General features: G+C 38.9%; 1 protein-coding gene across 1 annotated transcript in view; it reads left to right on the top strand.

Annotated features, from left to right (window-relative positions):
• Window positions 1–14,755, top strand: part of DNAI3 (dynein axonemal intermediate chain 3) — a 94,602-nt gene that overhangs the window by 39,512 nt on the left and 40,335 nt on the right. Inside the window, exons 6-7 of the mRNA XM_089909847.1 lie at window positions 306–505; window positions 5,835–5,951. Of these exons, the coding sequence (XP_089765973.1) occupies window positions 306–505; window positions 5,835–5,951 (317 nt within the window). The remainder of the gene's footprint in view (window positions 1–305; window positions 506–5,834; window positions 5,952–14,755) is intronic.

Genomic DNA, 14,755 nt, shown 5'->3' with positions numbered 1-14,755 from the left:
AGCAAAAGAGATGGGCTTCCATATGTCTCCCACCAGTCCATTGCTGGCCTGGATATAAACTTCCAGTCACTTCCTGTTCTTTGTACCTTCAGGCAAAGTGGTCCTGGTAGCTCTAGAGCATCCTGCGCAGAAGAGAGGTAGGTGGATGGTGGCTGTGGGGACAGAGAGCAAAAGGACCTGGAAAGGTGCACAGAAAGTACACAAAGGGGTCCAAGAGGATGTGGGCAGAGCACCAGTGTTATCGGCCACACATCATTTTTCTCCAGAGACTCGATTGTTTCCTGTACCGCTTACATGTGTTGCAGATTACATATATGATTTCTCGAAAACGAAGTGAATTTGGTGCCCCTGTTAAGTTCAGTGACCAGAATGCTTCCAGCGTAAAAGATGCCTATATTGAATGTACAGCCTACCCAGATAAAAATTTTACCCTTAAGCAACTTGAGAGAGATGTTGGCATGCAAGTAGTCCCCAAAATCAAGGACACAAGTACTCAAACAAGATGGTAAGTATGCGATGAATTTATATGTATTTTCAAAGGCAATTGTGGTAAAATCCAGCAACATCCATGATTACTTTGAGAGATCTGTATAATAGAAATGCATTGACAGTGATGCCTGATCTCCACAGAGTAATTCAGCTCAAGATCTAATTATAGCAACAGTGCCTTTTAACAATCTTACTAGGAAAATGAAATACAAGTATATAAGACTGTAAAGATTATGAAGTGGGAAAATGAGCAATGCTGTTAATAACTATAGTACTTCTCTCAGAGAAGGGGACCTGGTCATCTCATCTGAAATATGACCATTGCCTTCTAACTTGTCTATTCTACTGCCTAAGTGATAATTCTTATGTACCAAATCAGATTGTTTTACTTCACTACTGCCCACATCTCTTCCATGTCTCCCCATCTCATCCAGAGCCGTTAGGATGACATATAAGGTCCTCCTTCCTTCATGACAAGGCACTGTCTGCCTGTCCAGCCCTGTTCCCAAGCAAGCCCTCTGTGCTCTAGCCTATGAGCTACTTCCAGCTCCCAGAATACCTGCTCTCCCATGTTTTCCTGCCTTTGCCCTTGCTATTCCTCTGCATAAAATGCCCTTCACTACCTTACCCACCCCTCTTCACCCTTTAAGTTCCAGTTCAGTACCCCCTCCTCTGTGATTTCCTAGAAACTCCAGGTAGAGCTGATCACTCTCTCCTCTGGGTTCCCACTACAGCTTAGAGGTATCTTTATTGTAGCACTGATGACCCATATTTTATTCATCTGCTCACCTGTCTGCCTTAGATCCTGAGCACTTTGAGACTACAAGTGATTAATTAAATTTGTAATTTAATTAAAATTTATCCAGTGAATGAATTGATGTAAAATTGATTGCTGAGGGAATGCTTTGGAGATTTGAGCTCGGCTTTGAATGTTGTATAAATCTGAAGACATATTTAGCTAATCTATGCATATATTTTAGGATTAAAAAAAGTTATTTTGAAATAATTTTAGATCTATAAAAGATAAGCTACAGATGTTGAATATGATTTGGAGACATAGAGGAAGGGAAAACATCCCAGATTTTTTTAAATGACCTGAACATCTAGGGGGTGGGATGAACAGAGTCTGCATGGGGCCACAAGGAGACCAGCCTGGGTAGCGTGGAGGGAACAGCAGAGACAAGCAGATTCTCTGTGGCAGACAATAGGGAATTTTGGCAAGGTCTGAAGCAAGGGAGAGGCAAGATTTAAGCTATTAAAGTAAGATGAGCCAGGCAGTATGTATTGGAGTGCAGAGGGAAAAAAAAAACCCGGAGTTGAGGAGATTGGCCAAATGGGAATCTACTGTAACTAAACCAGGTAAAGTAAGGTGGTGTCAGCAAACCAAGAAGAGAGGGTGAAGAGGAGACATGTATAAATACAAAATGCTGTAACTCCCATCATTAAAGCCAACAAACAAAAAACTGTTTCAACCTTTCTGGCTATTAGCTACTTTCTCTGCTTTTTTTTTCCTTTTTCTTTTTAACAACAAAACTCCTCACAGCAGTTTTTCACATTCTCTAGTTGCACCTTCTCTTCCATTCTGCCTTGAGCCCACTCTAGTCTTAACAAGGTCACCAAAGACCTGCAGTGGTCTGATCGCCTAATCCCATTTTCAGACACCCTCTTTCTCCGCTTCTCATCAGTGTTTAACATGGTTGACTATTTCTCCTTCTTGGCTTATGGGCAATACTCAGTGTACCCCTCCTAACTCACTGGCAGCTGCTTCTCAGTCTCTTTTACTGGATCCTTCTCCTTCCAATTTCTAAATATTAAAGGACCCCAAAGCTAACTCCTTTTGATGTTTTCTCTAACTACGCTTAATCCCCGGGTGAATTTATTCATTCCTGTGGTGTTACCTATTATCTGTTTGCTGGTGGCTCCCAAATCTATACCTTCAACCTCAGTCTCTCCCCTGAACTCTACACTCATTTATTCATCTGCTTCCTTAAGTATCTAATAGGTGTTTCAAAGTTAACATGACCAACAACAAACTTTTGATTTTCTATTTTCGTACCTCAAACTCCCTGAATCTTCCTCATCTCAGTACATGGCACTGATCTTCTTGTAATTACTCAGACCCCAAACCTTGAATTTTCTTGGGTCTATCTTCAAAACATATTCACTGCTATCACCTTGGTTCAAGCCATGATCGTCTCTTGCCTGGATTACTGGAATGCACCCTAACTGGGCTTTCTCCATCCATCCTTTCCCTCCTACATTCTGTTCTTCATAGAAGAGCCAGACTAATCCTGTTAAAATGCAAGTCATATCACGTCACTGACAAAAACCCTCCTATGGCTTCCCATCCTGAAGGAACCTACAAGGAACCTACAAGTCATGTGATCTAAATTCCATCTGCCCCCTACCCTCATTTCCCACAATTCCCCTGGTTCATCCATTCCAGCCCCACTGGCTTCCTTGTTCCTTGAACTCACCAAGCATTGTCTTTCTTCTCTCACCTTCGCCTCACCACCACTTAGAACTGAAGCTCCATAGACTGGAACTTTGTCTATTTTGTTTACTTCTATATCCCCAACTCCTAGGACAGTTCCTGGCACATATTTATTAAATGGAGGGGGAAAAGGAACCAAGGAAGGGAAGGAGGAGGAGAATGATCACGTTAAGGAAGAATGTGCAGAGTCACTGACTTGAGTTCAATGTTTAGAGAAGAGCCATGAAATATACAGTGAGAGAGGCTGTGACCAGGAGAATCGTGGGTCCTCAGTGTGGACCATAGTGGACCAAAACATGCTTTTCAGATCTCTGTGAACCAAAGGATCAGGAACCATGAAAATGTAATGTTAAAGTTAGAGCACATGTACCTAGATACCAGGGGTCAGGACGAGACATGGGTCAGAAACCGGGGAGGCAGAAGACAGACGGGCCAAACCAAAAGAGATGAAGAGAAAGACAAGGACTGGTAGTCAAGTCTTGGCAGAGAATTAGGACATCAAAGATCATTAAACACCAAGAAGTAAGGGTAAGACAGGAAAGAGAGAGGTGATTCATTAGTACAAAAGAAACTTAGATTTTGAGAAAAATTTCTTAGTCAAGACAACTAGAGATTTCTATTTTTCTACCAGGTTGCAGAAAAGTGAAAAGAATGAGTCAGCCAAGGTAGACTCACGAGGTAGACTCAGAAAGGGAGAGTGAACTTCCAACAACAGGGACCCTAACCACAGGACTCTAGATTTATGAGGCTCTCAATGAATGTTGACTGATAATGATGAACAGTTGTTTCTATGTAGATGGAGGGAATAGATGAGAAATAGCGGCAGGTCTTGACCCACAAAGTGGGGTGGTGGGGGGGAGTAAATCAAAGGGAATTCAAATGGTTCAAATCCAGGTGACTTGGGAGAATGCTGGTACCACTTACTAAGATCAGAAATTAGGTGGAAAAGATGGGATATATGATTGTGATGGAAGAAGTAAAAAAACAAAATCAAAGATGAGGTTCAAAGAGTAATGGCAGGGTTTCCCTGGTGGCGCAGTTGTTGAGAGTCCGCCTGCCGATGCAGGGGATACGGGTTCGTGCCCTGGTCCGGGAAGATCCCACATGCCGCGGAGCAGCTGGGCCCGTGAGCCATGGCCGCTGAGCCTGCGCGTCCGGAGCCTGTGCTCCTCAACGGAAGAGGCCACAACAGTGAGAGGCCCGCGTACCACAAAAAAAAAAAAAAAAAAAAAAAAGAGTAATGACAATGAAAGCAAATGTTTACAGTGTCCTTACCACATACCAGGCATTCTTCTAAGAATCAATACTTTGCACATATCAACTCAATTAATCCTCACAACTGCCCTCTGAGGTAGGCACCATCTCCATTTTACAAATAAGGAAACTAAGGCAAAAAGAGGTTAAAAATGAAAGCTCAATGTTTAGAACATAATTTAAAGCAATAATGAATAGATCTGCTGAGAAACAACAAAACAAATCACATTTTAAAAAGTAAGAGTGACTCAGTCATATTGCTACTTTGATGAAACCACCAGGCACCATATAATTTCTTACTTAATCCTACCTGGAGGGTACTAGTGTGGGATAGAAAATTAAAGGTGACGCTAAGATCTGAACCCAAGTCTCTGGTTCCAGCACCAGCATTCTTTCTTTCCATCACTCTGTCTTCTGCTATGGATACTGATCTAGGCAGGGAAAAAAAGAATGAATTGTTCAATTAAGTATAAACAAAACTCTCTTTACCGCTCTGTTTGATTACTCTCCATTAATATACTTGCCTCTCAGAGACATTTTCCTGACATTTGTTCAACAACACAGGTTAAATACAACCTAATTTTTTTTGAGCACTTAAAATGTCCTAGGCACTGTTTTAAAAGCTTTGCATCTATTAACACATTCAATCCTTACAATGACACTGTGAGCTAGGGACTTTCAGAATTTCTTTTAGGGATGAAAAGCCAGGCACAGAGAGGTTAAATAATTAGCTCAGGGTCACATAGCTAGTAAGTGATAGAACCAGGCTTCAAAGCCAGGCAGCCTGTCACCAGAGTGCACTCTCTTAAGAACTTGCCATATGATCTTTCTACAGCCCCACACCCTAAGATCAAGGAGCTCACTCAGTCTAGTGGGTGAGACTCACAAAGCCCAGAGGTACAATACAATGTGTTGTGTTCAAGGGTGGAGGTGAACACTGAGAGTGGACTGGATGCAATAAGTTTTCTCCCAGAGATGGTGCTGCCATTACTGCCAAAATGTAACTTGTTCCAGGTTTTGTATATTTAGAGCAGAGCTTCTCAACCTCAACACTACCGGTTGGATAATTCTCTGTTGTGGGAGAGCTGCCTTATGCACTCTAGCATCCCTGGGCTCTACCCTCTAGATGCCAGGAGCTCTTCCCAGTTGTGACAGCCAACATTGTTTCCAGACATTACCAAGTATTCCTGGATTGAGAAGATGGAACAGGATCGCATTGGTTGAGAAAGACTGATTTAATGAAATGAAGAAAGAATGATACACAAATGTGACAAAATGTTAATAATTAATGAATCTGGGTAAAGAATGTATGGGAATTTCTTATACCCTTCTTACAACTTTTCTGTAAGTTTAAAATGATAGCTAAATATTTTTTTTTACAATAAAGAGCTTGTTGATTATGTCAAAGAGAAACTCACAAATACTTAGAATGGCAGCCAACATCAATTGTCTAGGATAAAGAAAAAATTCAATATGTAGAATTAAGTATAAAATAACATCCTAATATTGTCACAGAGAAAAATCTTTGCCCTGTTATGACCTATATTTGCTTGTCTTTGGTCTAACTTTTGGTATTCAATTTCTTTCAATATATTAGGACATATCCCAAAAATGCTACTACGCAATACTATCCAAGAGAATTTTCGGAAGAAGAAAAAGAGGCACTGGGACAATCAAAGACTTTGACTGAGTTTCTTAACAATGTGTCTATAAGGTAAAAATTGTATATTAAATTTAAAAAGACATAAAAGGTATATGTTTACTTATAATAATAGGTCTGAAAAAACAACTCTGTACCTGGTGTACAGATAGAAAGTATGAAGACAGTTATCAGATACGCATGAGCATGTGACACATTCTACAGATTCTCAGTCTTTCTTTCCCTTCTATTGCTAAGCAACATGCTAGACCTTCTAAGCTAGGGCCACACCAAACAGTGTCAGCCTGGAAGGTGTATATAGTTGAACATGTGAGGATGTTTTCCTAACGGAAAATTAACATTTATTTACCATGGTTTCCCTTATTTAAGTCTTTTTCTTCACTCCTCAGTCCGCTTCTTAGCTTCATTGATTTTTACAGGATTACAAAGGTGAGGATGTTGTGGATGTTGAGGATGAGCATTACCATGATGATAGGAATTTACAAAAATACCTTTTAAATAAGAATCTGAAGTCAGTTCAGATGTAATTTTTGGATATGTCACCCTTATCTCTAATTCCTGTGTTGCTGCCACTCTTACTGGCCCTGAAAGAGAGGTGTCTTTAAAATGCCCCCTACACTCATATTCAGGCCCTAGGCAGACCCTGGGGACTTCTAAACCAGAGAAAGAGTTTGAAGGTCTCATCAAGTCGATATCAGAGTTCAGGTAAGTGGAGCCAATGGTGGACATGTCTACCAGTTGTACGATTGGTTACCATTTCTTCCGAAAATTAAAGATTTGGTAGACAAGTTCATTTACAGCCAAGTTAAGCTCTTTTATTTTTATTTTTAAGAAAACATTTTAAGATTAAATGTCTTGAAAATTCCTTGTGACAACCTAGAGGGGTGGGACGGGGGAGGGTGGGAGGGAGGCCCAAGAGGGAGGGGGATATAGGTATACATATAGCTGATTCACTTTGTTGTACAGCAGAAACTAACACAACATTGTAAAGCAATTATAATCTAATAAAGATGCTAAAAAAAAAAAAGAAAAGGAAATTCCAACAACTCTCAAAAGTTGTTACCTATGCCTAGAGAGAATCTGGTTCAAAAATTCACTAATTATTCAAAGAGAGCTTATTAACTATTTGCCACTCACTTACAGCATGTGTGCTATAGTTTTTCCTATGTAGACAATTAGAAAGAAACCAGAAAACCTGAGGTTTCTTTTCCTCATATCAAAATTAAGTAATTATTAAAATTTTTCCTAATGACATTAAAAATGAGAAGTCTGTCTCTGTACAATCAATTTCAAGGGAATAAATGGTCTATAGCCAATTCTCAATTATCTACATTGTGTATTATCTTTATTTATTTTTTTAATATTTATTTATTTGGCTTCATCGAGTCTTAGTTGCGGCAAGCCGGATCTTTGTTGCGGCACGCGGGCATGGGGGATCCTTAGTTGCAGCATGCATGTGGGATCTAGTTCCCTGACCAGGGATCCAACCCAGACCCCCTGCATTGGGAGCATGGACTCTTAGCCAATGGACCACCAGGGAAGTCCCTGTATTATCTTTAGACATGGGCTTTTATTCTTCCCTTTCAATTGCCAAGCTTATAAGGAGAGGGATGGTGAACAGCTTCATAATTCCCTCCTTGAGATGTGGGAAGGAGGAGCCAGAACTATAAGAAGAAAGAGGAAAATTGGTACAGGAATTTTAACAGCATTGGCCAAGAATAAATAAGAAACCACATTTACATCACAGCCATGCTTCCCACTCTAGAACTGTTTAAGGTTTACTTAATTTTTTAAGATTAGAATAAGCCTTGTTTTGTTCTGGAAGAGAGCTCTTTTAGAAATGAGTTCTTTCCTTCTCATAGAATTTTGTCCAGAACAAACCTAAGGCAAGCATTATTTGCAAAAGAAGAAAATGATCTGAGAGGAGAGACAGAAACTTCAAGAGGATTCTCAAAGCAACTAAGAAACGTTCGTTTGGGGGTTAAAAAAACAGTGATACCCATGGGCTTTCACTCAGACAACAAGCTTTGCTAGCCTCCAGTTCATCTCTCTCAGAAACCACGTGGGAGAGTGCACCAAAATCAAGAAACAGGAAACCAGAGAAAAGGTGCTGTCTTCACTTCTCCCTTGTGAAGACAGTTCAGGCTGAAACAGAAAGAAATGATTTTGAAAATGCTAACAAATTCTTCTACTTGAAACTGGGCTTAAACCTTGAAGCTCCGGGTTGTTCATAGGGTTTTTCAGGGTTGTTCAAACACAGGGTTGTTCAAACTTTAATGTGCATATGAAGCACCTGGGCATCTTGTTAAAATGCAGGTTCTGACTAAGTAGGTCTGGGGTGGAGCCTGCTGCTTTGCATTTCTAACAGCTCCAGGTCATGCTGATGCTGCCGGTCCAAGGAAATGCATCTAGTTTGAAAGATGAAGTACAAGAAGAATTTAGACCAAAGAGTATTCAATTACGCAGTGAATGGTAGTGTAATGATTAATGACACAGGTATTAAATGGTACCCTTATTTAATATGTTAGGAATATCTATTAGGATACTTACTGCTTATATTTAATTATCTAAATAAAGGGTTTTTTTCTTATTTTAGGAAATTCATAATTGAAAACCACTTTCAACTTACTATATTTATTAAAAAACCAAGTTGTTTAGACTTTCAGTCATTAGGGTAAAACCTTGGGTGGCATTCTAATTATGGGAAAGCTCCTAGAGGCCTTGGGAGGGGGCTGAGCTTTAAAGCCTAAACATATAAAGGGACAATAAACATTATAGTAACATAAAACAGGAACTTGTCAAGCTAAGTTCCCTAGACTAAGAAGAGCACCAAGATTGTTTTTTAAAAGAGCAACGTTAGTATTTTTAGCAGGATAATTCTTCATTTTAGGCACTGTCTTATGCATTGTGGGAGATTTAGTAATAGAATTAAAAACATTAGCACCTCCCAGACACTGTGACAGCTAAAACCACCCCCCCCACCACACACACACACACACACACACACACACACACACACACACACACTTCTAAATTCCAAATCTCCCCTTGAGAATCTCTTATTTGTTGTTTTAATTTGTATATAGTATAATTATTATATATATTAATATAATTATATATATTTAAATACAATAATTAGCATACATGATCATTTGGTACTGAATATGGCTAAGAAAATTGCCTTTTCTATCAGTTTGGAGTTTTCAAAAAGCAAATGAGATCAAGTTCAAAGTGGAAGTTTACTGAGAAGTTCACTGTGAAAAATAAAGGGAAGGGAAGCAGGATTGAACAGGGAGAGCTTCAGACAAACTCTCAGCCAACACAACAGGGAGTTGCAGAGGAAGATGACCTGTTGGAGGTGTCCTGCCAGGGACAGAACTGGCAGGCCCTTGTGCCCACAGCGACCATGCTCAGTCCTTTTTTTAAAGTCTTTTTTTTAACATCTTTATTGGAGTATAATTGCTTTACAATGTTATGTTAATTTCTGCTCTATAACAAAGTGAATCAGCTATACGTATACATATATCACCATATCCCCTCCCTCTTGTGTCTCACTCCCACCCTCCCTATCCCACCCCTCTAGGTGGACACAAAGCACAGAGCTGATCTCCCTGAGCTATGCGGCTGCTTCCCACTAGCTATCTATTTTACATTCGATAGTGTATATATGTCAATACCACTCTCTCACTTCGTCCCAGCTTACCCTTCCCCCTCCCCATGTCCTGAAGTCCATTCTCTACATCTGAGTCTTTATTCCTGTCCTGTCATTAGGGTCTTCAGAACCTTTTTTTTTTTTTTTTTTTTTAGATTCCATATATATGTGTTAGCATACAGTATTTGTTTTTCTCTTTCTGACCTACTTCACTCTGTATGACCAACTCTAGATCCGTACACCTCACTACAAATAACTCAATTTTGTTTCTTTTTATGGCTGAGTAATACTCCATTGTATATATGTGCCACATCTTGTTTATCCATTCATCTGTTGATGGACACTTGGGTTGCTTCCAAGTCCTGGCTATTGTAAATAGTGCTGCAGTGAACATTGTGGTACATGAATCTTTTTGAATTATGTCTTTCTCAGGGAATATGCCCAGTAGTGGGATTGCTGGGTCATATGGTAGTTCTATTTTTAGGTTTTGAAGGAACCTCCATACTGTTCTCCATAGAGGCTGTATCAATTTACATTCACACCAACAGTGCAAGAGGGTTCCCTTTTCTCCACACCCTCTCCAGCATTTATTGTTTGTAGATTTTTTGATGATGGCCATTCTGACTGGTGTGAGGTGACACCTCATTGTAGTTTTGATTTGCATTTCTCCAATGGTTAGTGATGTTGACCATCCTTTCATGTGTTTGTTGGCAATCTGTATATCTTCTTTGGAGAAATGTTGATTTAGGTCTTCTGCCCATTTTCGGATTGGGTTGTTTGTTTTTTCGATATTGAGCTGCATGAGCTGCTTGTGTATTTTGGAGATTAATCCTTTTTCATTTGCTTTGTTTGCAAATACCTTCTCCCATTCTGAGGGTTGTCTTTTCATCTTGTTTATGGTTTCCTTAGCTGTGCAAAAGCTTTTAAGTTTCATTAGGTCCCATTTGTTTATTTTTGTTTTTATTTCCATTTCTCTAGGAGGTGGGTCTAAAAGGATCTTGCTGTGATTTATGTCATAGAGTGCTCTGCCTAGGTTTTCCTCTAAGAGTTTTATAGTGTCTGGCCTTACATTTAGGTGTCTAATCCATTTTGAGTTTCTTTTTGTGTATGGTGATAGGAAGTGTTCTAATTTCATTCTTTTACATGTAGCTGTCCAGTTTTCCCAGCACCACTTATTGAAGAGGCTATCTTTTGTACATTGTATATCCTTGCCTCCTTTGTCATAGATTAGTTGACCCTAGATGCGTGGGTTTTTCTCTGGGATTTCTATCCTGTTCCATTGGTCTATATTTCTTTTCTTGTGCCAGGACCATACGGTCTTGATTACTATAGCTTTGTAGTATAGTCTGAAGTCAGGGAGCCTGATTCCTCCAGCTCCATTTTTCTTTCTCAAGACTGCTTTGGCTATTCAGGGTCTTTTGTGTTTCCACATAAATTGTGAAATATTTTGTTCTAGTTCTGTGAAAAATGCCATTGGTAGTTTGATACGGATTGCACTGAATCTGTAGATTGCTTTGGGTAGTATAGTCATTTTCACAATGTTGATTCTTCCAATCCAAGAACGTGGTATATCTCTCCATCTGTTTGTATCACCTTTAATTTCTTTCATCAGTGTCTTATAGTTTTCTGTATACAGGTCTTTTGTCTCCTTAGGTAGGTTTATTCCTAGGTATTTATTCTTTTTGTTGCAGTGGTAAATGGGAGTGTTTCCTTAATTTCTCTTTCAGATTTTTCATCATTAGTGTATAGGAATGCAAGAGATTTCTGTGCATTAATTTTGTATCCTGCTACTTTACCAAATTCATTGATTAGGTCTAGTAGTTTTCTGGTAGCATCTTTAAGATTCTCTTTGTATAGTATCATGTCATCTGCAAACAGTGACAATTTTCCTACTTCTTTTCCGATTTGGATTCCTTTAATTTCTTTTTCTTCTCGGATTGCTGTGGCTAAAACTTCCAAAACTATGTTGAATAATAGTGGTGAGAGTGGGAAACCTTGTCTTGTTCCTGATCTTAGTGGAAATGATTTCAGTTTTTCACCACTGAGAATGATGTTGGCTGTGGGTTTGTCATATATGGCCGTTATTATGGTGAGGTAAGTTCCCTCAATGCCTACTTTCTGGACGGTTTTTATCATAAACGGGTGTTGAATTCTGTCGAAAGCTTTTTCTCCATCTATTGAGATGATCATATGGTTTTTCTCCTTCCATTTGTTAATATGGTTTATCACATAGATTTGCATATATTGAAGAATCCTTGAGTTCCTGGGATAAAGCCCACTTGATCATGGTGTATGATCCTTTTAATGTGCTGTTGGATTCTGTTTGCTAGTATTTTATTGAGGATTTTTGCATCTATGTTCATTAGAGATATTGGCCTGTAGTTTTCTTTTTTTGTGACATCTTTGTCTGGTTTTGGTATCAGGGTGATGGTAGCCTCAAGGAATGAGTTTGGGTGTGTTTCTCCCTCTGCTTTATTTTGGAAGAGTTTGAGAAGGATAGGTGTTAGCTCTTCTCTAGATGTTTGATAGAATTCACCTGTGAAGCCATCTGGTCCTGGGCTTTTGTTTGTTGGAAGATTTTTAATCACAGTTTCAATTTCATTGTTTGTGATTGGTCTGTTTATATTTTCTATTTCTTCCTGGTTCAGTCTCAGAAGGTTGTGCTTTTCTAAGAATTTGTCCATTTCTTCCAGGTTGTCCATTTTATTGGCATATAGTTGCTTGTAGTAATCTCTCATGATCCTTTGTTTTTTCTGCAGTGTCAGTTGTTACTTCTTCTTTTTCATTTCTAATTCTATTGAATTGAGTCTTCTCCCTTTTTTTTCTTGATGAATCTGGCTAATGTTTTATCAATTTCGTTTATCTTCTCAAAGAACCAGCTTTTAATTTTATTGATCTTTGCTATCATTTCCTTCATTTGTTTTTCATTTATTTCTGATCTGATCTTTATGATTTCTTACCTTCTGCTAGCTTTGAGGGTTTTTTGTTCTTCTTTCTCTAATTGCTTTAGATGTAAGGTTACATTGTACATTTGAGATGTTTCTTGTTTCTTGAGGTAGGATTGTATTGCTATAGACTTCCTTCTTAGAACTGCTTTTGTGGCATCCCATAGGTTTTGGGTCGTTGTGTTTTCACTGTCATTTGTTTCTAGGTATGTTTTGATTTCCTGTTTGATTTCTTCAGTGACCTCTTGGTTATTTAGTAGTGTATTGTTTAGACTCCATGTCTTTGTATTTTTTACAGATTTTTTTCTTGTAATTGATATCTAGTCTCATAGCATTGTGGTTGGAAAAGATACTTGATACAATTAAAATTTTCTTAAATTTGCCAAGGCTTGATTTGTGACCCAAGATATGATCTATCCTGGAGAATGTTCCATGATCACTTGAGAAGAAAGTGTATTCTGTTGTTTTTGGATGGAATGTCCTATAAATATCAATTAAGTCCATCTTCTTTAATATGTCATTTAAATCTTGTGTTTCCTTATTTACTTTCATTCTGGATGATCTGTCCATTGGTGAAAGTAGGGTGTTAAAGTCCCCTACTATGATTGTGTTACTGTCAGTTTCCCCTTTTACGGCTGTTAGCATTTTCCTTATGTATTGAGGTGCTCCTCTGGTGGGTGCATAAATAGTTACCATTGTTATACCTTCTTCTTGGATTGATTCCTTGATCATTATGTACTGTCCTTCTTTGTCTCTTGTAAAAGTCTTTATTCTAAAATCTATGTTGTCTGATATGAGAATGCTACTTCAGCTTTCTTTTGATTTACATGTGCATGGAATATCTTTTTCCATCCCCTCACTTTCAGTCTGCATGTGTCCCACTGAAGTGGGTCTCTTGCAGACAGCATATATACGGGTCTTGTTTTTGTATCCATTCAGCCAGTCTGTATCTTTTGGTTGGAGCATTTAATCCATTTACATTTAAGGTAATTATCCATATGTATGTTCCTATTACCATTTTCTTAATTGTTTTGGGTTTGTTATTGTATATCTTTCCCTCTCTTGTGTTTCCTGCCTAGAGAAATTCCTTTAGCATTTATTGTAAAGCTGGTTTGGTGGTGCTGAATTCTCTTAACTTTTGCTTGTCTGTAAAGGTTTTAATTTCTCAGTTGAATCTGAATGAGATTCTTGCTGGGTAGAGTAATCTTGGTTGTAGATTTTTCCCTTTCATCACTTTATATATGTCCTGCCACACCCTTCTTATGGGGATTCCCTTCTATGTTATTTGTTGCTTTTCCCTTGCTGCTTTTAATATTTTTTCTTTGTATTTAAATTTTGATAGTTTGATTAATATGTGTCTTGGCATGTTTCTCCTTGGATTTATCCTGTATGGGACTCTCTGTGCTTCCTGGAATTGATTGACTATTTCCTTTCCCATATTAGGGAAGTTTTCAACTATAATCTCTTCAAATATTTTCTCAGTCCCTTTCTTTTTCTCTTCTTCTTCTGAGACTCCTATAATTCGAATGTTGGTGCGTTTAATGTTGTTCCAGAGGTCTCTGAGAGTGTCCTCAATTCTTTTCATTCTTTCTTCTTTATTCTGCTGTGCAGTAGTTATTTCCACTCTTTTATCTTCCAGGTCACGTATCTGTTCTTCTGTGTCAATTATTCTGCTATTGATTCCTTCTAGAGAATTTTTAATTTCATTCATTGTGTTGTTCATCATTGTTTGTTTGCTCTTTAGTTCTTCTAGGTCCTTGTTAAACTTTTCTTGTATTTTCTCCATTCGATTTCCAAGGGGTTTTTTATGTGGGTTTTTTTTTTGCGGTACACAAGCCTCTCACTGTTGTGGCCTCTACCGTTGCGGAGCACAGGCTCTGGACGTGCAGGCTCAGTGGCCGTGGCTCACAGGCCCAGCCACTCCGCGGCATGTGGGATCCTCCCGGACCGGGGCACCAACCCGTGCCCCCTGCATCGGCAGGCAGACTCTCAACCACTGTGCCACCAGGGAAGCCCCCAATTTCCAAGGTTTTAGATCATCTTTACTATCATTACTCTGAATTCTTTTTCAGGTAGACTGCCCATTTCCTCTTCATTTGTTTGGTCTGGTGAGTTTTTACCTTGCCCCTTCCTCTGCTGCGTATTTCTCTGTCTTCTCATTTTGCTTAACTTACTGTGTTTGGGGTCTCCTTTTAACAGGCTGCTTGTTCATAGTTCCCATTGTTTTTGGTGTCTGCCCCCAGTGGATAAGGTTGCTTCAG

Source organism: Delphinapterus leucas, chromosome 1 (assembly GCF_059928025.1).
Source record: "Delphinapterus leucas isolate spDelLeu-1000000601 "Yukka" chromosome 1, BTC_Dleu_Yukka2, whole genome shotgun sequence".
Taxonomy (NCBI): domain Eukaryota; kingdom Metazoa; phylum Chordata; class Mammalia; order Artiodactyla; family Monodontidae; genus Delphinapterus; species Delphinapterus leucas.
This window is presented reverse-complemented; position numbering and strand designations above follow the sequence as displayed.